General features: G+C 43.0%; 1 protein-coding gene across 2 annotated transcripts in view; it reads left to right on the top strand.

Moving 5' to 3' along the window:
- Nucleotides 1-1,797: 1,797 nt before the first annotated feature.
- ST8SIA6 (ST8 alpha-N-acetyl-neuraminide alpha-2,8-sialyltransferase 6) overlaps nt 1,798-23,755 on the top strand; it is a 131,696-nt gene continuing 109,738 nt past the window's right edge. For both annotated transcript variants that reach the window (XM_065520384.2, XM_015455613.4), the window contains exons 1-2: nt 1,798-2,235; nt 2,729-2,827. In XM_065520384.2, coding sequence (XP_065376456.1) covers nt 2,135-2,235; nt 2,729-2,827 — 200 coding nt within the window. In that variant the 5' untranslated portion in view covers nt 1,798-2,134. The remainder of the gene's footprint in view (nt 2,236-2,728; nt 2,828-23,755) is intronic.

Genomic DNA, 23,755 nt, shown 5'->3' with positions numbered 1-23,755 from the left:
TGTTTTCTTGTGATAGAATCTTTGGTGACAGCTTTATTTAGCTGTCTGGCCTGGTTGCTCCCAAATGGCTCTCACTTTGGCCTCTTTCAGGTGAAGACCATATGTGTCTAGATGTCAGTTGAAATATCATATTTTTGTTGCTTGGGAAAGTTAACTCATTAAAGCCTTTTCAAAATTGAAGTCATTTCAAAAGATCTTATCAAGGTACTCCCAAGATGGTGGAATCCAAGGGTTGCATTTGGAAAAATCTCATAACTATACCAAAGTAAGAATGAATAGTTTCATAAGCCCACATATAACCACAATGGAATTAAAACCTAGGGAAGTGGCTAAGTGGAGGCTTGGGCAGTCAGGATAGTTTAGGGCATAAAGAGTTGAGACCCACTTCTAAATAAATAATTGGAGAGCCAGTCTGTTTCATAGTGTCATTGGATCACTCTCCTGCAACAGATGAGATACTTGTAAATGAGATACTAACCAATATGATCTAGACCATGGTTTCATTTTGCCTGCCATAAGAAGGATACCATAGGTTGGGTGACTGAAAGAACAGAAATTTATTTTTCATGGTTCTGGAGGGTGAGAAGCTCAAGATCAGTGTGCCAGCATGGTCAGGTTCTGGTGAGGGTCCTCTTCCTGCTTGGCAGAAATCTGCCCTCTTGCTGTGTCTTTACACTGCACAGAGCAGAGAGAGAGGAGGCAAATTCCCGGCCGCCTGCTCTTATGAGGGAACTAATTCTACCAGGAAGTCTCCACCCCATGAACTAATCAGGTACTAAAGGCCCCACCTCCAAATACCACCACATTAGATTGGGGATTTGGGTTTCAACATACGAATTTTGTAGAGACACAAACATTCAGCCCGTAGCAGTGTTAAAAGAAAAACATCAGACAAATTAAATTTACCACAGTTTATTTGAGCAAAGGATTCATGAACTGGGCAGCACTCACAACCAGAGGAGGTCCAGTGAGGTCCACCTCACGGTGTGAGCAGCAAAGCCTGATAGGCCAAACTCAGAAGCACAATAGAGAAACTGATTGGCTATAGCTATGCAGGCTACCTTATGGGGCCTGGTGTAATGAGTTGGTTCCCTGTGATTGGCCTGTAGCCTCCTGTTCATTACAGCCTAATGTAGGTTTCCATTGTTAGGTGGGAACTCAAGGTACAGAGACAGCCTCAAGCTAATGGCCTCTTGCTTATTTAAGGGCAGTATGCAGACTTTTTCTGGAAAGCTTCAAATGGTGAATATTTCAGGCCTTGTGGGCTATGCCACCTCTGTCATCACTACTCAGTTCTGCCCTGGCAGCCCTAAATCATACAGCCATATGCAGTCACTGATAATACAAAGCCATGGGCATGGAGGTTTTCCAATAAAACTATTTGCAAACACAGGCAGGGGCTACATCGGTCTGCGGGTAGTAATGTGCTCACACCTAAAGGTCTCCCAGCCCCTCATACCAGTTCGCTGTCCCTCTGAATCTGGGTTGAAGTAAGCACAGGTTACTGCTTCTCTTCTGGGTCATGATCCACCCAGCAATTCCCCAGTCCCCAGCTTTATTCATGCGTGGGAGGATGCAGTCGAGCGACTGCACAGTTTCGAAAGTTTTTGAAGCGGCCCTTCTCTCCTCTCTCCCCAGGCAGAGTTGTGTTGTGGCTGGGTGGGCTGCGTGGGCTTCTGGGGGACACGAGGGCACTCGGGACGAGGCGAGGGCGCAGAAAAGTTGGAGCCCAATCAGCACCGAGTTGAGCTTCCGCGCCCCAACCTTCAGGTGACCCCGCGCGGCGGCGGCGGCAGCAGCAGTGGCAGCGGCGACCGGAGCCCGCAGCAGCTCGGAGCGCCTCCGGGAGGACAGGCGGCGAGCTCGGCGAATCGTCATCTGCCAGTCGATCGCGGCGCTCCGCGGGCCGGAGCCGGGAGCCCGGAGCGAGCCCGGACGCGGCTTCTTCTCCGCCCGCCGCGGAGACTCTGCCGGGTGGGCTGGGGGCGCCCCTCGCCGCCGCCTGTGAACGCTGTGGGTGCTCGGGGCTGCGGCCACGGCGGCGGTGGCGGCGGCGGCGGGAGCGGCGAGTCGGGGCCGCCCGGGCTGCGCTTCGCCCCGGCAGCAGCGGTGGCGGCGGCGCCTGTGGCTCAGGATGCGGCCGGGGGGCGCGCTGCTCGCCCTGCTCGCCAGCCTGCTGCTGCTGCTGCTGCTGCGCCTGCTCTGGTGCCCGGCAGACGCGCCCGCCCGCACCAGGTAACCCACCCGCCCGCCGGTCCCAGCGCCGCGCGCCCCGCCTGGCGCCCCCGGGCCCCCAAGACGCCCATCGCTTCCCCGCGGGCGCAGAGACTTTTGGCCGCGGCAGGGAGCAGCCCACGGGCGGCGACGGCCTGAGAGTGCAGTGGGGGAGGGGGTCGCAGGGAGGCGACCCTCGGATCGGTGGACAGCCGCTGGGGAGCAGAAGGACCGGTCAGGGCTGCGGGGGCTCTAGCGCGCATCTCTGTGGGCGAGGCAGCTGTGGAGAGGGACCAGCCGTCGGGTTCCCCATCAGGATCCCGGGCTCCCCATTCTGGTCCTTGCTGTCCCTTCCTTCCCGCCCTAAGGCTCTTCCAACTCTCGGGTTACGGACCTGACCTGGGAGCCGGGGAGCGCGAGATCTCCCTGCCAGGCAATGAGCGCGACTCCCAGCCTGTCAGCCAACGGCTCCCGGCGGGGTGTAACAACTTAAGTTTTCTCCTCGGCTGTGCAGGATCCTGGTGGAGGAAAGCAAGGAGGCCACTCACGGCACTCCCGCAGCGCTGAGGACGCTCCGGAGCCCGGCGACCGCGGTACCGCGCGCCACGAACAGGTACAGCGGCGCCCAGCGCTGGCGGAATGGGGCTCGGGGGCTGCGAGCCGAGCGTGGGGCGCGGTTGCACTGGCTTGGACTCGCTGGGAGCAGGCAGGTTGGGACCACGCGATTGAGTGTGAGAGTGTGCGTGTTTGGAGAGGGCGCGGGGAGTGGGGGCACTCTTCACACTCCCTCAACCCTCTAAGCCTTGATGTGAAGGGTCTTTGAATCAAAGGGGATCCTCCAACAGCTGCATTTGAAAAACGGGTGCTGAGTTTTCCTTTCGACGATGGTGTGTTGAAAGCCGCCCCCCGCCCCCGCCAACCTTTCGAGAGAAGCAGCTCAGCCTGTCTTTATGGAGGGATCTGGTTGATTTGCTTTTTGTTTTCTATGCTTTAAAACGCACCGGTGTTAAGATTCAGGTTTCTTCTGTGTGCTAGAAATGATTTTGTCCTTAGTGATTGGAGGCTTAAATTTTTTTCTTATCATTCATACGTGTATTTATTCATAGGCAGTAATTGTGTGTGTGTGTGTGTGTTTTCTGATTGTAAAAGTAATACAGCTTGGTGCAGAAAGTTAGAAAATAGAACTGTATAAAAGAAAATGTTTTTCATTCAGAGTCCTTACCTCTCAGAGACCATATTCAGGTTGGTTTTGGTCTGTATTTCTTCCAGTAGTCTTTTCTATATACATATATTTTAAAAATATAGCTGAGATTATACATTGTAGTTTATCTTCTGACTTTTTTCTAAAAATCCTAGACCTATACCTGTCATTACATTCCCCTCCCCCTACAAAAGCATTGCTTCGGATTGTTGCATAACTTATTATCTGAAGGTGCCATAATCTATTTAATAGTTTCCATTTTTAACATTTAGGTTGCTTCTTGTTTCTGTTTTATTTTGTTTGCCATCAGTAATTCTATGAAGTGCATCCTTGTATGTAAATCTTTAGCTTCATTTCAAGTTCATTACCCAGGATGGACAGATAAGAGTTGAGATTATTAAGTCAAAGAGTCTGTACTCTTTAGATTCCAAGTCACATTGTCAGTTGCTTCCTCGAAGGGTTGAATCAATTTACATTTTCACAAGCAGAATGTACTGCTTCCTGCCTTAGCATTGCTATTATGATTGCAATCTTGTATACGGTCTCTTTTCCTCTTTTTATCTCCTGCAAATCCCTTTTCCTCTGCGTATGCTTCTCTATATTCTTGGCTCTTGGATCCACCTTAATCTTCTGATGGTATGACTCCAGGCAGCTCTAGCACGCCTCTAAGAAGGGTCTGGAAGTGTTTGGAATAAACCCTGAAGTGAGGAACACCACTGCCTGCCACCCCCTCATTGGAATTTCACAGCATATTAGAGGCACCAGGACCTCCTGGAGTAACAAAAGCTTTTGAGAAAAATAATGTCCTATAGTTTTTTCTATTCCGGTTGGTGTACTATAGGTAACCTAGCTTTCTCGATGAACTGAGAAGCATTCAATGTTTTCCCAAGTCCTGTGGCTATTACACATTCGAGGGTTGACCCTTTGCGAACGTTTGAAAGAATGTACTCATTAAATGGCATTTGATCTCAGGTCGTTTTTAGAGGTAGTTCTTTGATGAATTTTTCACTTTCTTTTGACACACTTCTTTTCTACTTGGCATACTTCTTGGGCTAAAATAGGTAACTCATAATTCTGAATATGGCCCATTTTATTAAGCTTTTTAAAACTTATACCATTCTTCTGTGTTTGTAAAAGCCTCTTTATGTTTTGATTTATTTTCTGTCCCCTTTATCATTTATGATTTTGGTTATTTATGGAGCAGGGGTACAAGTTTTTTTTTTTTTTTTTTTTTTGAGACGGAGTCTCGCTCTGTTGCCCAGGCTGGAGTGCAGTGGCCGGATCTCAGCTCACTGCAAGCTCCGCCTCCAGGGTTCACGCCATTCTCCTGCCTCAGCCTCTCGAGTAGATGGGACTACAGGCGCCCGCCACCTCGCCCAGCTAGTTTTTTGTAGTTTTAGTAGAGACGGGGTTTCACTGTGTTCACCAGGATGGTCTCGATCTCCTGACCTCGTGATCCACCCGTCTCGGCCTCCCAAAGTGCTGGGATTACAGGCTTGAGCCACCGCGCCCGGCCAGGGGTACAAGTTTTAATCCACCATACTACTTGGTTGTATAGAGAAACTGTAATTTCTTCATTTTTCTGGAGCTGGTCTGATCTTCCCACATGAGCCCCATGGTAATGATCTTGTAGGAATAAGGACAGCCAACACTTAATCAACTATTCTTATGGGCCAGACACTGATCTAAGTACTTGACATTTTTAATTTTAAAAATTTTCAAAATAGGTTTAGGGGGTAAAGTGCATTTTTGTTACATAGATATATTGCCTAGTGGTGAAGTCAACATTTTAGTGCAACCGTCACCCAAATAGGGTGTACTCATTGTACCCAATGGATAATTTCTCAGCTCTCCCCTCATTCTCACTCTCCCACTTTTCTGTGTCTCCAGTGTTTATTAGTCCACAATCTGTGTCTATATGTGCACATTATTTAGCTCCTATTTATGAGAACATGTGGTATTTGACTTTCTGTTTCTGAGTCATTTCATTTAAGAGAATGGCCTCCAGTTCCGTCCCTGTTGCTGCAAAAGACATTAAATCCTTGTTTTTCATGGCTGAGTTGTAGTATGTGGTATATATACGCCACATTTTCTTTATCCAGTCCTCTGTTGAGGGACACTTAGGTTGATTCCATGACTTTGTTGTTGGGTATAAGCACTTTACATTTAATTCATGTAATCCTTAAAAAATACTAAGAGAAACTATTGTTATCCTAATTTTTATAGAGGGGGACATCAAGGCAAAAAGATTAAGTAAGTTGCCCACAATCACAGAGTTAACACATTGTGGAGCCTGGAGTGAAACCCAGGCCAGGAGAATCCAGAATCCCACACGTTTAATTTCCCACTGTGTTGCCTGCCATAGGTGCTGGGAAAGATTTTGTGTGTGTGTGTTTGCGTGTGTACGTGTGTTCAAATATTCAATCCAGGCAAAAGCTTAGATGTGACAATTGAAGAGACTCTTTCTGGCAATATTTGTTCTTTCTGAGGAAAAATGCCCAGGCTCTTGGATTGCTCCTACCATCTTATCTCACTTTAAGATGCCATCCAGGTAGGCCAAGCGCGGAGGCTCACGCCTGTAATCCCAGCACTTCACGAGGCAGAGGCGGGTGGATCACTTGAAGTTAGGAGTTCGAGACTAGCCTGACCAACATGGTGAAACCCTGTCTCTACTAAAGGATACAAAAATTAGCTGGGTGCGAGGGTGTGCACCTGTAGTCCCAGCTACTCAGGAGGCTGAGAGGCCAGAATCGCTTGAACCCACGAAGGGAAGATTGTAGTGAGCCAAGATCATGACACTGCACTCCAGCCTGGGTGGCAGGCCAAGGCTCTGTCTCAAAAGAAAATTTAAAAAGATGACATTCAGGTGTATTAGGGAGGGGGCCTTAGGTGATGCAGTGGTCATGAGTTGGAGCTCATGATCATGGTATCCTTTCCTTCTAATCTACAGGGTGATGTTCATCCTTTTCCATCTGGTGGCCAGGCACCCTGTTGAGAGCCAATGATAAGATCTGCAGCTTGTGGCTCTTTCTTTTCCCTCAGGTGTTGCACCTGCTGGTGCTTCTGGCTTGTCTTGGCCTCATCTGAGATCCTACTGATGTTACCTTTCAGGAATCTGGCAAAGATTCTCTTTTGGTCCTGTCTCGCGTTGTCTCTCTGTGACACTGGCTATGCTACTCACTCAGCTGTTGCTAGCTAGCTCCACCGCCAGCCTCTCACCTATTTCTGGGCCCCATCTAAACATATAAGAACCAGACTTAGTTCAGAAAACTAAATATCACAGCCTCCCTCTGCTTGCTCCACCAAGTAGATGTGACCCTACTCTTAGTTATCTCAGGATGGAGTACTGCCCAAGAAGTGAACTATTTCAAAATCCTAATTGGAGGAGGAAGCAAAGCTTTTTTGTCATTGTTATTACTCTTGCCCCTAGCTTTTTATTGCCCCCATCTTTCTCCCTCTCCGAGCCAAAACTTTCCTCTTTCTTTTTTTCTCTTCTGCTCCTACTGACTCAGTTCCAGAAATTGGCAGGCTTCCCTCTGTTTCATATTCTATTCGCCCTTATGCCAACCTGCAGGTCTAACTCAAACTCAAGCCTTAATGATAAATTGTGGGGACAAGAGGAAAAGGATTGGGAAAAGTCAAGCAGCTATGTCTTCCAAGTAAGATGGTTAATGTGCTAAAGTGGGAGAATGAAAAGAATTTGGAATATATTCTCTCAAGGCTGCTGAAAATCCTATTTTACTTGTCTAAAGTGGATTATTACCTTATCTACTCTTTTTGCATTCTTTCAGGAAAAAGTCTTAATCTCTTCTTCCTCCCTGCAAAGATATTTCAAGTGGGCTAGGTTAAGGTCATATGCTCAGAAAGAAAAAGATAAAAATAAACTAGTAGTTTTCAAAGTATCACCCCATTACAATGGACCCTTTCTCTTGCTAATAAGTTTTGTCAAAGTTTTTCATTGACTTTCTTGTTCTTTTAATAACCAGCTCTTGGATTTATTACTCAATGTATATATATTTCCATGTTCTATTTCCTTCGTGGTACTTTTATCTTTTAAAATATTCTATTTTTTCAACTTAATGTCTTGAAATGAATGCTTGATTTATTTATGTTATTTTTCCTCTTTTTTGTAACACAAATATTTAATACTATGAATTTTCCATTGACTGCAGCTTTGGACTCATTCCTTCAGTTTCTATATATAATGTTTAGATTTTAAAAAATACATTCTAAATTGTTTATAATTACATTTTAGAACTTTTTGTTTATCTTCAGAGTCATTTAGGTGAAGACTTTAAACTTTCCAAGTGATTGGAATTTTTTTTCTAAAATATTATTTTCTTAAATAGTATTAATTTCATTTTGATTATGAAAGAAGTTCAATAAAACCCTGCCATAATGTCATAAGTAAGTACCCAAATATCCAATCATTAGAAATGAGGGATTGAATTATTGGGAGATTAATGAAACGGCCAGCACAAGCTTGTGTAACTAGCTAATTTGGAGTTCCATGGGAATATCCATGTCTTGGCTATGATTTGGCAACTTTTGGTGGCAGCTGTCCATTTTGGCTTTAAACATCTATGGTGATGATTTGGAATTGTGCGGCTGGCTGTGACGTCCTGGACAGCAGCTGCTGTTATTCTTTGAATGTCCTGGTTAGTTGGTGTCTGTTTCATTGGCCCATCTGGGATGACTGAACCATGAGTTTACCAGAGAAGGGGGACCTCACCTTCACGTCTCTGTTTTCCTATAGAGGTTCGCCTGCTATTTTTCTTACTGGCCTTTCTCTCACTTTCCTGTGGTCCTTTTTCTCTGCAGAAGGACTTTGGCCTCTACTCGCTAATTGCTAAAGCTAATTAGAAATCCTCAAACTAGACTAGTCACAGTGGCTCACACCTATAATTCCAGCACTTTGGGAGGCCAACGCAGGCAGATTGCTTGAGGTCAGGAGTTTGAGACCAGCCCGGCCAACAAGGTGAAACCCTGTCTCTACTAAAAAAACAAAAATTAGTCAGGTGTGGTGGCCGGTGTCTGTAATCCCAGCTACTCAGGAGGTTGAGGCATGAGAATCACTTGAACATGGGAGGTGGAGTTTGCAGTGAGCCAATATCACTCCACTGCACTCCAGCCTAGGCAACAGACAGAGACACTGTCTTAAAAAAAATGTTTTTTTTAATTTTAATATTAGTTAAATTAATCTATATAGTTTTTGGGATCATGTGGCAAAGGGGTGGGCTTTTTAGTAATTATTATTTTACTATACACTTTTTCCTATGAAAATTATTTTTTGATTTGAATTGAGTTATTGCTTAACAACCGAGTACTACTTAGATTCTCTTTTCATTGCTTGGAATTTATCATTTTAAATGATCCCCTCTCCATTTCTTTAGTTCTTTGTTCTTTATTTCTTTCTTGGTCATACGCTTAGTATCAATTTGCATAAGTCTAATATTTTTAGCATTGGAATATAGATTATAGTCAAGAAACTTTAGATTTGAGGGCACTTTTTTTTTTCTGGTAGTTCATGAAAGCTTTTATTTTAATTTAATGATACAATTCTTTCTGTTTTTTTTTTTTCTTTTGAGACGGAATTTCGCTCTCGTTGCCCAGGCTGGAGTGCAGTGGCGCAATCTTGGCTCACTGCAACCTCTGCCTCGCTTGTTCAAGTGATTCTCCTGCCTCAGCCTCCTGGGTAGCTGGGATTACTGCACGCGCCACTGCACCTAGCTAATTTTTATATTTTTAGTAGCGATGGGGTTTCACTATGTTGGCCAAGCTGGTCTCCAACTCCTGACCTCGTGATCCGCCCCCCTCGGCCTCCCAAAGTGCTGGGATTACAGGCATGGGCCACTGCTCCCTGTCACAATTCTTATTTTTCATACATGGATTCTGTTATTCGATCACAGCTTTATTCTTTTTTTTTTTGAGACAGAGTCGGTAATGGTGTCATCTTGGCTCACTGCAACCTCCGCCCCCAGGGTTCTAGCAATTCTTCTGCCTCAGTCTCCCAAGTAGCTGGAATTACAGGAGGTGTCCGCCACCACGCTTGGCTAATTTTTTTTTTTCTTTTTTTTTTTAAGTAGAGACGGGGTTTTGCCATGTTGGCCAGGCTGGTCTTGAACTCCTGACCTCAGGTGATTCACCTGCTGCAGTCTCCCAAAGTGCTAGGATTACAGGCATGAGCCACGGCGCCCAGTCCTTTTTTTTCTTTTTATTCTTAAAGCTTTGTAGACATTTTATTTTTCCTCTATTTTGTGAAGTGAATCTTTGTTTTCTGTCTTGCATTGTTCCTATTCTTCCTTTTCTTCACCATCCCCTCCGCAAGTTAATAACTTTATTTCTCTTTCACATTTTGGCTCTGTCTTTTTCCTCTGCTTTCTGGGATGGCTTCTCAAATTTGTCTTCCATGTTACTGAATTACTTTTCCGAAGTGTCACTTCTCTGTTGTGCTCTATGGAAAACAGTAAATTGGTTACATTTTATATTCTTTACAATTATTTTCTTCTCTCAGCCTGAAACTTACTGTATCAGTTTACATCTCAGAAAGTATCTAAGTAGCCTTTTATATCTCACTTTCTATTTGTTATTTTGTGTTTTCTTATACTTCCTTGAGACCACGAAGGGAATGTTTTCTAAAGATGTCCTGTTTCTTGTAGTTAACTGTTTTTCAAAAGTATGATTCTTCTCTGCATTTTAAGAGCAATAACCTCCTCCTACATTATAGAATATTTTCATAAGTTTTGTGATTTTTTTTTTGTTTGTTTTCAACCTAGATGTCCTCAAGTGAGGAGTCCTCTGTCCCACTGTGCTTATTATCAGACTGGAGGACTTAGGACTTCTTGCTGTCCACCTCAGGGACTAAAAGATTTCCCTTTTTACAGCATTATATCCCTTTTTACACTATATTCCCTTTTTATATTATATTCCCTTTTTACATTTACATTATATCCATTTTTACATTATATTCCCTTTTTACAGCCATATATCCCCTTAAACAAATCTCTGAATGTTTAAAGTTTGAGTTTTGTTTTTTTTTTTTAAATTGTGATAAAATACATATAACATGAAATTTACTGATTTGAATTTATGGATACCACACCCCAAAGCTATCTCTTGCTCTCGTGCCTTGGTTTCATGACTGTTCAAAGTACATGTATTTATAGGTGATCCTGGTCACCCTGACCTGCCGCTGCTGCCAGGAATGGTATGTGGCAAATGTCATCTAAAACCCTGGGAGGCCTGGGCCCACCGTGCTGTCCCAGTATCCACCACCCTCTTCCTATCTGCAGGGTGCAATGGCCGATTGACTCCCTTTCCTGTTTCCTTTCATTCTTTCAGTGTTGCTGTATAATGTAATACAATACAATAGAATAGAATGTAATCAACATGTAATCTCAAGAGGATGTAGGAAGAGAGAAATGAAGGGGCACTGGGAACAGCGGCACCCAAGTAGCCCTTTCTGCCTCAGGCAGCAGATCCTTTCCTGTGTGGGAGAAGCTACCTGATTTTCCAGTTGGGGCAGGCTCTCTATTCTTTTGAAAAGAAAGGCAGACAGTGGGAGGAGAATCAAAACGTCTCTAGTTTTTTTCTCCCTGGACCTGGTCTGCTTCTGAGGTGAAAATTTACATCAGCTGCTGGTAATTCCTCAGAGTGGTTCTATGTTTGCTCTTGTTAATAATCTCTCTTCCCCAAGCCAGATAAATTTCTGAAGCAGCTCATCTGTTGCCACCGAAGTGTGCGCTTGTCATTTTGTGTAGACTTGTGTCTGTTCGTAAGAATGTAAATAGTCTGGAAGAGAGAAAATCAGGCACTGTTTACTCTCTGCTGTCTTATATTGAAAGTTGTAATAATGTTTTATTCGACATTTTTTGTTGTGTATGTTCACAATGGGATCATAACTACAGGCTTCAGAAAATTCAAGATGAGTGTGAACTAGAGCTTGAAAAAAGAAAACTAAACCTAACTCTAGAACACTTGATTTTTACCCTTTTACCCCTTTCCTCTCCACCCCACGCTCCGAATAGATGAAGGCTATTGGATTTTATGTCCGAGAGCAATAAAAGCTTTTTCACTGTTGTGTCTTTGCTTTCTGAAATAATGATACTAATATGTGTTCTGATTTTAAAAATTCAGAATGCTTTAAAGTTGCCTTGAGTCTGGTTTCTGAAAGGCTTTGAAAAGAGGCTTTACATCTTACATTCTGCTTCTTTTTCTACCTCCTAATTCCATCTTAATTGCAACCCTTCTCTTTTAAGACTCCGAGGGATTTCTCCCCAATCTCTCTTCTGATGTGACTTGCTTTTCTCTTTGCCTTCCCTGTTTGGAAATGGGTTTCACATTTGCTTCCCAGGTTGACATTTTTCAGTGCTTTCATTCTTTGTCACCTCTCTGGCTGCTCTGCTCTGGAAAAACTGTCAGGTGCAGTTGTCCAGGGCAGCTGACCCAGGTAGAGGGCTACAGAATATGGGCTGCAGTCACCCCTGAGCTTCTACGGGTGTCTTTTCACATGGACAGAAGAGCCAGAGAGAGCTTGAAGGACACAAAGAAATGCCCTGCTATTGCCTTTCCTTTGTGGACTGGGTAGAGGAACAGGGCAGCAGTTCATGAAGAAATGGTGTCTGAATGACCCACCTCCCATTTCAGAGGTTGTTGGAGGTGGAATTTTATTTTCTATCTCACTCATATAACTACTAGTTACTTGACAGCACTTCTCTTAACAAAGAGGCTGGTAAGTTTCTTTTTATGACTCACGAGGCAACATTCAGCAGACAATACCATTTACACACATATGTCAAAGCAAAGGTGGTTTCCCTGCAACAAAAATCGAGACTTCCTTAGTGGGGTAGTGTTGTCTGGTCTTGTCTATTAATTCAGTGTCTCCTTATTAGACACTTCCTTTAAGGCAACAGACATTAGCATAAATTTGAAAGAAGAAAAAACCTGACTGCCCAGGGGAGGCAGGAAGGATACCTTTGGAGGGGTGGTTATAGAGAAACACAGACATTGTGGCATGTTAGGTGCTAACACTGGAAATAATGAGACCAGAGGCTTGGTTACAGCAGAAGGGATATGAAAGGAAGAAAAGGAAAGAAATATATCCCCACTTCTGCAAGGTGCAGTGATTCCTTTTAGAGTCAGTAGTCTTTAGCTGTTCTGTGATCTAAGGGTGCGAGAGTTCCATAATCTCTTATTTGCAGGGCAAAAAGAGAAGCCTTTAAAGAACCTCTGATGTTTTGGTAAACATGAGAAAGGTGCTCTTTTTTCCCCCGATGTCTTGTTTTACAGCTTCTTTTGCCATTAGGAAGATGGCCATTGCTGTAGTATATTTATCTACATACACTTAGAGGAGTTTAGCTTGTCCAGGGCAGCTAAGCCCATCTTTTCTATGTCCTCAGATTCAAACAAATTTATTATTATTTTTCACCAAGTACTAAGAATGATTTGTACATGCTGTAGATAATCAGTCATTAATTCTCAGGAACATTCATATCCATGGGCATAATTATTTCTAAAGATAATTTTATAGGGCACAACCTGTGCTTTTGCAGTTATTATAAAACAATTTTTGTTATCTTGCTAGTTATTGTTGTTATTGTAAAATACACTGAAATTCTCTACCATATAATTTTTAAATGCAGCATTCCAAGAAATTGAGGTTGTAAAGAGACCATTACTTTTGCAAATGATTAAAGTCTCTCACTGGTTGCTGGAACCTCTGTTGGAATGCTGTCTTTAGAAGCTATATTTGGATTCCATATTTCTTTTTTTGAGATGATAGCCCCTTATTTCCTAACTCTATAAAATAAATGTGTGATTCCAAAACCTGGTGTTTGCCAGGTATCTTCTAAGGCTATAATATGTATTTGATAATATTGTTGGTACTTCGCTATTTCAGGAGGACACCCATGTCCTACATATTTATATTTGCCAATGTTGCTTTACTGTTTGCACATTAAGTTGTGGGCATATTTTTGTGTTTTTGAGCTGGGAGTTCATCCAACAAACCATATTCACTTTGGGGATACCAAAGTATTTATGCTTCCTATATCTAGGGAATATTATACATGCAATAGATTATAGTTCTGGGAGGTTGGAGCCTTGTCTATCTTTTTCACCACTGTACCCCAACTATAATCTAGAATAGCAGCTTTTTGGGATTTGAGTTTTGTTGCCTTGTCTAGGTTTTTGGAGGTACCCTTTACCATATTGTATTACAGGATAGACAGATAGTGAGATTTACATGGTTAAAATAGTCCGAGTTTACAGTTGTGTGCTTATGTGTGAGCATATAAAACACAATTTTCTAATTGGAAGAGGATGATTTAAACCTGCAGAGTTGAAAGCCCATATCTATAATTATTTCTTAAAGGCAGACTGTATATTAACAAAGAATTTGAATAACAAGCTGGTATGAAGTCTTATGATATTTGTACTTAGGAGAATTTTTTAAAATAAACAATTTGGAGATTAATGATCACATATCTTTTCAGTCAATGCTAGCACTCTCTTCTGTAGGATTTTGAACACTCTTTGAAAAGCTACAGATCAATGGAAACTTTGTATAGAAATGTAACTTTAGAAAAATAATGATTTTAAAAAATGCATCTCCAAGGCAGAAATTAGTGTTACTCAGTTTTACACTGGGCTGCTGCTAGAGGATCCTTTTGAAGAAAAATGGCATATTCTAAGCTAAAAAGTGTGCACATAAATTTTTTGATTTTATGGTATATTACTACTCACATATGTGAATAGTAATATTGGTTTCTTGGGCTGGTTTCTTGGAAAAAGCTGTAACAACCTGGAAAATACTGCATTTACCAAACATTTCCCACTGTATATGGTTTCTTCCATTTTCCTTAAGAGTGTGTTTTGGCAGAATGAGACACATATAACATTTTAAAAGATTGTTTTGGCCGGGTGCGGTGGCTCATGCCTGTAATCCCAGCACTTCAGGAGGCCGAGGCAGGTGGATCACGAGGTCAGGAGTTTGAAACTAGCCTGGCCAACATGAGGAAACCCCATCTCTATTAAAAATACAAAAATTAACCAGGCATGGTGGCAGGCACCTGTAATCCCAGCTACTCGGGAGGCTGAGGTAGGAGAATTGCTTGAACCTACAATTCAGGAGGTGGAGGTTGCAGTGAGCCCAGATCATGCCACTGCACTCCAGCTTGGGGGACAGAGCAAGACTCCATCTCAAAAAAAAAAAAAAAAAAAAGATTGTTTTATATAATCTTTACTATAAAAACAATAAAAATTAGAGCATGTGTTTAGGGCCAATTTCAAATGTGGAACTTTCAAATAAATCTTTTTGATAAATGTAATTTTATTGAGTTTGACAGATTCTTTCAAATGACACTTAATTAAATTAATTAATGAATTTAGACGTGGGACTGCCAGATGGTGGAGCGAGGATAGTTTTCAACAAATGATGCTGGCACAATGGGATCTCTATAGGCAAAAAGATAAGTTTAGATCCAGGGGCCAGGCATGGTGGCGCCACGTCTGTAATCCTAGCACTTTGGGAGGCTGAGGCGGGTGGATCACCGGAGGTCAGGAGTTCGCAACCAGCCTAACATGGTGAAACCCCGTCTCTACTAAATACAAAAAAATTATCCGAGCGTGGTGGCTCATGCCTGTAATCCGAGCTACCTGGGAGGCTGAGACAGGAGAATCACTTGTACCTGGGAGGGGGAGGTTGCAGTCAGCTGAGATCATGCCATTGCACTCCAGCCTGGGAAACAAGAGCGAAACTCCATCTCAAAAAAAGAAAAAAAAAGATAAGTTTAGATCCTTACCTTACACCATACATAGAAGAATCGTTTCCACATGGATCACAGACAAAAGCTACAGACATAAAATGTCAAAAAGAAAACATACAAGAAAAATTTTAGAACCTTGGATCAGGCAGAGTTCTTAGATGTGGCACCAAAAACATAATCAATAAAAGAAAAATTTGATAAATTATATTTTTCCTAAATTAAAAAAATAGTTTGTGCTTCAACAGACACCATTAAGAATATAAAAAGATAAGCCATTGACTGAGAGAAGATATTGGTATATCATACATTCAATAAAAGACTTGTATCCAGAATATGTGAGGCACTCTTGCAACTCAATTAACAAGAAGACAAACCCAGTTTAAAAAGGGGCAGATCTGAAGACCTATCTTCAGCAAAGATGATAGATGGCTAATAAGCATGTGACAAAATGTTCAACATCAGTAATCATTAGGGAAATGCAAACCAAAACCACAATAAGATACGACTCCATGCCTTTTATAATGGCTTTTGTAGCAATGCCACCGTGACATGGAGAAGGCTTCCTCCCAAGGTTAGCTTCTACTGCCAAAGCTCCTGACAGTGGTTCTTTAGTGGGATCACAGAAAGGTTTATTACTCACTTAGGGAGGAAGTTCTGGGTTAGGGTTAGAGGAGGATAAGAAGTTTTAGAACAGGGAGATTGAATAGCCGGTGCAGTGCACAGGAGTTTTGTTTACTCCTTATGAATCTATGGATAGCCCTAAGACCTTGAGGCAAAGTTTTACATTTGAGAAACTATTACAAATTACATTTGAGGCCTGGCATGGTGGCTCACACCTGTAATCCCAGCACTCTGGGAGGCCGGGGCAGGTGGATCACTTGAGGTCAGGAGTTTGAGACCTGCCTGGCCAACATGGTGAAAGTGAGCTGAGATCACACCACTGCACTCCAGCCTGGGTGACAGAGCAAGAATCAGTCTCAAAAAAAAAAACAAAAAAACAAAAAAACAATAAAACAAAACAAAAAACAAATTACATTTGAGAAACTATTGAGTTGATAAACTATTAAAAAAGTGATTAAAAATCAGTATCCCTTTGCCTCCAGGAGTTGTGGAGTAATTTCCTATTGCTTATAGTTACGAAAGCCATGGGCATTGTCATCCTGAATCCCATAGTTATCCCCCATTCAAACTGCTGTAATGGAGTGAAGCCAGAGCCGGCATCCGGTTTAAGATTGTTGGCACTGGGAGTTTATTTGAGATCTTCCTTTCCTTGTTGGAAGATCCACATAGTTCAAGGGAGTGTTGAATCTTTGTTGTACAATTGAAAATACCTCCATTTATGTTCATGCACTTTGCAGGAACAGCTGCATGGATATTTTATTGCTCTAATGATTTATAATGAGCCATTTCCTCCTGGGAGATAACCTCAGCATGCCTGGTAGTGATTCCTCTTCTTCACGTGCAGTTGGCCTGGGAGTCGCTAAATCGACACATCGGTAGTGGGGGTAAAGTGAGCCTTGTTAGGATTGTGCAGGAGGCGACAGACACAGCGGGGAGATGAGGCTTAGAGATTGCTGGCACTAAATCAGACATTCGTGGAGGTCCAAGTGCAACTACTTTGGAAAAGAGTTTGGCAGTTTCATAAAAAGTTAAACATAGGCTGGGCATGGTGGCTCACACCTGTAATCCCAGCAGTTTGCTGAGGCCGAAGAGGGTGGATCACCTGAGGTCAGGAGTTTGAGACCAGCCTGGCCAACATGGCAAAACCCTGTCTCCACTAAAAGTACAAAAATTAGCAGGGTGTGTTGGTGGGTGCCTCTAATTCCAGCTACTCAGGAGGCTGAGGCACAAGAAACACTTGAACACAGGAAGCGGAGGTTGCAGTGAGTCGAGATTGCATCACTGCACTCCAGTCTGGGCAACACAGACAGGCTCCATCCCCACCTCCAAAAACAAAAAACAAAACAAAACAAACCCCGAAGAGACAGGAGGAAGAAGCCCAGAACGTAATAATGCATGACCTGTAAATCATATGTAGTGAGATGTATAAAAAGCTGAATACCTAAAACTTGAGATATGAATCTGAAAAGCTGGAAGAGGAAAATTCTTCCTCAAGAAATGAAATTATCATTTTAAATGAAGAAGATAGCATTTTCAACTTGAAATTAAGTAGAAACCGTAAAACTGTAAAAAGTTGTAGTTTGGAAGGTGGTTTGTCTTTTGTATTTGCCATAATATGTCATCTTATGGAGGCTGTGAAGCACCTTTAGGGTAAGGCAGTTTGAGTCAGTGACCAACACACTGCATTGAATAAAGAATTGTTAACTCTGAAAATGTGACTGAATTATGTGAAGAGACTCAAAAGGTAAGAGTTATTCTAACAAGGCCTGTGCAGTATTCTCTTGGTCTCAATCCCTTTTCCTCAAAGATAAGAGTTTGCCTTTCCTTTTAGTACAGAGGAAGTGTCTTTTACATGGGAATTTCATCTTTTGCTTTTAATAAGTACCACAAAGGTCAAAATGATTTTCTTTGTTATCTTCTGGTTTCCAAGTGTCTTTACTTAAATAGTCAGTAAGACAGAATAGCTGAGGAGTTTTGGAGAAAGAGAGCTTAGCTTAGAGAAAGATAAAGAGGAGGAGGTGTAGGAAGGGAAGGGAAAGGCTTTGGACTGGAAAGGCTCAGCTAGCTCAGAGGCAGTCTGTGAGTCCTGAATGTGTTTTGGAGCCTTGAGATACCAATTGAGATATGTGTCCTATTTGGACTGTATGATTTTATAGGTGTGATTTTTTTTTTTTAGTTTAGTTTTCAGAAAAACAGACTCTTTGAATGATCTCCATAATGTTTGTATATGTTACCAGCTGGGGCCCCAGAGCAGGAGCTATACTGGCATGCCTTTGAATTTTGAGAGCCCATTTGTAAATAAATTTATCTAGGTGATTCGGTTTAATGCCAAATACACAAAAGCCAAATTAAACTCAAGGTATGCAAATGAAGTGGAGTATAAAGTACATACTTATCAAGAAAGAGGATAACTCTTCTCCAGTGGGGAAAAGTCTCTGTAACCAGGAGGGGAAAAAAACCCCTTTCTAAACAGGAGATCTCATAACCAGAGGGGGAAAGACCTCTCATAACCAATTCCCAAATAAAATCAAGCTCAGTAAAATAATAAAATAAAATAAAATAAAACAAAATAAGAGAGTTTAATCCAAGAGAGACTCACCAGGCGGGAAAAGAGGCAACCTACAGAAACAGGGGGGCATGGCCAGGCATGGTGGCTCACACCTGTATTCCCAGCACTTTGGGAGGCCGAGGTGGGTGAATCACAAGGTCAGGAGTTCAAGACCAGCCTGGCCAATATGGTGAAACCCCATCTCTACTAAAAATACAAAAAATCAGCCGGGTATGGTGGTGCCCAGCTACTCAGGAGGCTGAGGCAGAAGAATCGCTTGAACACGGGGGACAGAGATTGCAGTGAGCTGAGGTTGGGCCACTGCACTCAAGCCTGGGTGACAGAAGAGAGAAAGGAAGAAAGGAAGAGAGAAAGAAAGAAAGGGAGGGAAGGCAGGGAAGGGAGGGAAAGGAATGAAGGGAAGGAAGAGAAGGAAGGGAGGGGAAGGAAGGAAGGGAAGGAGAAAGACCGAAAGAGAGAAAGAAAGAAAGAAAAGAAAGAGAAGGAAAGAAAGAAAGAAAGAAAGAGAGAGAAAGAAAGAAAGAGAGAAAGAAAGAAGAAAGAAAAGAAAGAAAGAAAGAAGAAAATAAAATAAAAGAAAAGAAAGGTCCAAGGGGCCTGAATGTGAGTACCACAAGCCATAGTTCCGGGGCCTGTTGTTGATCTCTCCAAGGTGAGTCTGCTTCAGACTCCACTTCTGACACCAAGTATGCTGAAATCAAAGTGAAATATAGAGATGGTCCAGGCATGGTGGCTCACACCTGTAATCCCACTACTTTGGGAGGCCAAGCCAAGAGGATTTGAGGCCAAGTGTTCATGACCAGCCTGGGTAACATAGTGAGACCATGTCTCTACAAACTAAAAATTAAAAAATAAAATAAAATTAGCTGAGTGTGATGGCACATGTGTAGTCCCAATTACTCGGGAGGTTGAGGCAGAAGAATTGCTTGAGTCCAGGAGTTCAAGGCTGCAGTGAGCTGTGACTGTGCCACTGCACTCCAGCCTGAGGCAACAGAGAGAGACCCTCCCTCAAATATATATGAAATACGTATGAGAGAGAGAGAGAGAGAGAGAGAGATGAATCTGTAAGTGAAATGGTTATTTATTTATTATTATATTTTTTTTGAGACGGAGCCTTGCTTTGTTGCCAAGGCTGGAGTGCAGTGGAGCGATGTCCACACACCGCAACCTCTGCCTCCTGCGTTCACGCCATTCTCCTGCCTCAGCCTCCTGAGTAGCTGGGACTACAGGCACCCACCACAACGCCCGGCTAACTTTTTTGTATTTTTAGGAGAGATGGGGTTTCACCGTGTTCACCAGGATGGTCTCGATCTCCTGACCTAGTGGTCCGCCCGCCTTGGCCTCCCAAAGTGCTGGGATTACAGGAGTGAGCCACCGCGCCCGGCCTAAGTGAAATGTTTTATTTGGGAATCACAGAATTGCAATTTGGGGTATACACACAGATGGAGTGGTCTTGGGTATGCCTGAAGGACAAAGAGAAGGTTGGGAGTTTGTATTAGTTTTCATGCTGCTAATAAAGACATACCTGAGACTGGGCAATTTACAAAAGAAAGAGGTTTAATGTACTCACAGTTCCACGTGGCTGGAAAGGCCTCACAATCGTGGTGGAAGGTAAAAGGCATATCTCACAGGGTGGCAGACAAGGGAAGAGGGCTTGTGCAGGAAAACTGCCCTTTATAAAACCATCAGATCTCGTGAGACTTATTCACTATCATGAGAATAGCATATGAAAGACCTGCTATTAATTCAATTACCTCCCCCCGGGACCCTCCCACAACACGCGGGAATTAAAGATGAGATGCGGTTGGGGACACAGCCAAACCATACTGGAGTTTTATCAGTAAGAGAAGTGTTATGTATTGTTTAGAAAGAAAGCTCATTGGCACTATAGAAGGTTTTGGGAGCTGGCAAGCTCTGACTGGTGAGTGACGGTGGTAAGTAAAACTAGTGTTAGAGTTGCAGCAGGTGATTCCAGCAGCTGCTAAGTAAAACTCATCTTAGGGTTACAGCACATTGTTTTGGTAGCTGGGTTTGTGGGTAATTTTTGAAGCAGGTGCTATGTGCAGAGTGCTTTCCCCCCGCTGGTCCCCAGACTTTGTTTTATTTGGGTATGGCAAGAATCACCCAATTCACATAATCAGCTTTCACAGAAGTAAAGTTTTGTTGTTGGATATGATATGAGAGGATGTAACAATTTTTGAAGAGCACCAACTTTTAAGAAGTCTCGTTAGGCAATCCACATTGTTATCAAAAATATCTTGAGGTGAGACACAGACAGAATGGGCAAAATTTTCCGTTAATATTCAGATTTCTTGCATTGCCCTCCATTTTATAAGCAGTTCAAGTCAGGGCTGAAATGCTGTTTGTTTAAGATAGAGAAAGTCACCCAAATGGGAGTCCCTGTGATGTGTGGGGCTTACACAAAGACATTATGTCAAGCTCAATAGAACCAAGGAAGTTTAGCAATTATTCAACTGATACTAAGTGCCAGGTTTCAGCAGCTTTGTATGATTTCATTTAATTCTCACCACAACGTTATTATGTAGAACTGGTAATATTCTCATTTCACCAAAGGAGAAGCCACGACACAGAGAGGCCAGCAACTTGTCCCAGGCCACAAAGCTGAAGCCTGTGCTCCTCATGGTCTTTGCCCTCATGGGAATTAGGCTCCAGATGGTGAAACAGAGATAAGTTGCAGTGTGTCTCATAGGAAATGGAGATCGAGCTTTCTGGACATTTAGGGGATTTGGAAGAAGGAGGTGAGCACATGTGATAGGCTTTTGGAGACAGAGGGCCTTGGGGAGACCTGGAGGTGATAGAATTTGGCCTAGACGCCACATACCATACTGAGAGGAAAGAGACCAGCTCAGATCTTTGAATCTCTTCAGATTATAAAGTCAAACTTAATGAATTCAGATAAGCAGCAGCAGCAAGGAATGCAGAATAAGCCAGGCATGGAGAGGTCAGCTTCAGGGGGCTTTCCAGGGGCCGGCATCCCCCTGGGTGTAACTCAGGCCCCAGGCCATTTTTGAAAATAACCTGGAGAGCTTTCTCAGCATGGGAGTCCTTGCTGAATCTGGGAGCTTGGAGCTGCCCCAGTCTGTGTGGGTGGGTCGGAGAGTCTGTGCCCAGCCTTAAAGGTGGAAGCTGGTGTTCTGGTGGCCACCTCCAGAAAGTTGCCCTCTCGTGGCACAAGAGAAACTATAAACCATGGCAGTGAACGTGCACTGAGGCCTCATTATTTACTTTACCCAAGTTGCAGTTAACCAATTCAGTTTCCCTTTCCCGTGTGTGTGTGTGTGTGTGTGTGTGTGTGTGTGTGTGTGTGTCCTCCCAACACCTACAGACACAGGTTCAGGCTATATTTGTGGGATTGTACTGTACTTTCAGGAAGGTCCGAGGAATAAGCACATCCACCTCATTCACCTTGAGTTTCATTAAGAGCAAGTCCCCTAAGAAAAGAATGAATTTATATCCAAAGATTCTATCCCGACTCACTCAAAAAGATGATTTTCTTTTCTTTTGAAAATATTCTTCTCAGCACAGTACTGACTCCAGCACACAGTCAAAAGGTTATTAATGGCTTCATTCATCCGTTCAGTGGATATTTATGCTGCAGGAAACCTGTGCTCTTATCTTAGAGCCTGGGTACCAACAGGGTGGATATGCAGGTGGTACCTAATTTGATTGGGTAAAAACATCCTTCTTTCCTTAGGAAGGCAGGTGCTAGGTCCAGCTCTGTAGTGTTTGTGGCAAAGCACATCAGTTGTCGAATCTTTGAAGATTTTCTGAGACTCTGCTCTGGTCAGCCGGAGTTTCAGAATCTGTGGACACCGTCCCAAGAAAGCATATGTCCCTGCTCCCAAGGAGTCCCTCATCTAGAGGGTGGGAAGCAGCATGTGTCATGACCATTCTGCATAAATGCTGTCCTTGAAATATGTCTAGGCATGAAGAGGGGGTAGCCCAGGGGAGAGAAGCCAGGGGAGGCTAAACAGGTACAAGTGCCTGTTTTGAGTCTTGAAGGATAAGTAGAAATTCCTTGAGCAGGTAAGAAGGATAAAAGACCTTGGCACCACATCTAAAGGCTTAAGGATATAAGAACAAGATGGGTTTGTGAAGCAGAAAAATCTCTCGGGATGGCTGGGTCCCAGGATATGCGTTGAAGACAGGTGAATGTAAGGCTGGAAAAGTAGATAGTGGGGCTACAAAACAAAGGGGCACTCCTTGCTAAATAATTCAGGCATTATCTCACAGGTTTTGGGACTTTATTGAAGGCTTTTCAGGTGGATGACCTGATGAAGTCTGTAATTTGGAGAGATGACTGGGGCTGCAGTGAGGCAGAGCTGATATTCAGCCAGGATGGCCATACCAGTTATTAAAGTGCCGAGAGGGCTGCAGCCCCGAGTCCCGGGTGCTCTGCCCCCAGCCCCTGGCCCTCCTTCCAGGGACTCCAGAGGTGGATACCTGGTTGAGCGGGTGTCTGCACAGGCGAAGTGCCTACCATGGGCCCAGCATCTGTTTCTGATCAGTTGGGGGTCTATCATAAACATTAAGTATTATTATGTTTATATTTTTGTTAGTTTGATGGGCAAAAATGGTATCTCTGTTTTAATTGGAATTTCTTTGATTACCAATGGTTGGATATTAAAGCTGTATCTTAGATCTTTAATCTGGCAAATGAATTAGTGATGCCCTGTGATTATTTTTTTGGACCACAGGTGTTTAACAATTATTTAAGCAAGGGTGTGTGTGTGAGTAGCAACTTGATATAGATGTGTCACGTGTGTTTAACAAGCTGATATAAAAATGTGTTATTGCCCTGTTGAGGAAAGGTACAGGTTATTTTTTTCCCCCAGATTTAAAATGTTCATTAGTTTCCTGAGTCACATAAAGAAGCCAGAGAAGTTGGGATGTGACCTGTCATTGGTCTGTTATTAGAGAAACTTCAGCCAAATTAAATTAAAGGAGTTTAATTGAGCAACAAACAATTCATGAATCGGGCAGCCCCCAGAATCACAGCAGATTCAGAGAGACTCCAGAGATGCCTCATTGTCAGAGCAAATTTATATACAAAAACAAAACAAAAAACAAACAACAACAACAAAAACCAAGGAAGTGACACATAGAAGTTGACATTGAGGTACAGAAAAACTGGGGTGGTTACAAGTTAGTGTCTGTCTTATTTGAACACAGTTTGAACACTTAGCAGTCTATGAGTGGTTGAAGTACGGCTGCTGGAATTGGCCAAGACTCAGCTGTTGTTACAGGCACATACTTCTAAGTTAGCTCTTCAATCTTGTCTGACTATTAAGCTAGGTTACAGTTCTTCCACAAGGACCCTAATATAGAAGTACAGAGTCCTCAGGCCATATTTAGTTTGCTTTA

Source organism: Macaca fascicularis, chromosome 9 (assembly GCF_037993035.2).
Source record: "Macaca fascicularis isolate 582-1 chromosome 9, T2T-MFA8v1.1".
Classification (NCBI taxonomy): domain Eukaryota; kingdom Metazoa; phylum Chordata; class Mammalia; order Primates; family Cercopithecidae; genus Macaca; species Macaca fascicularis.
Note: the sequence above shows the minus strand (reverse complement) of the source record. Positions and strands in the feature narration are given on the sequence as shown.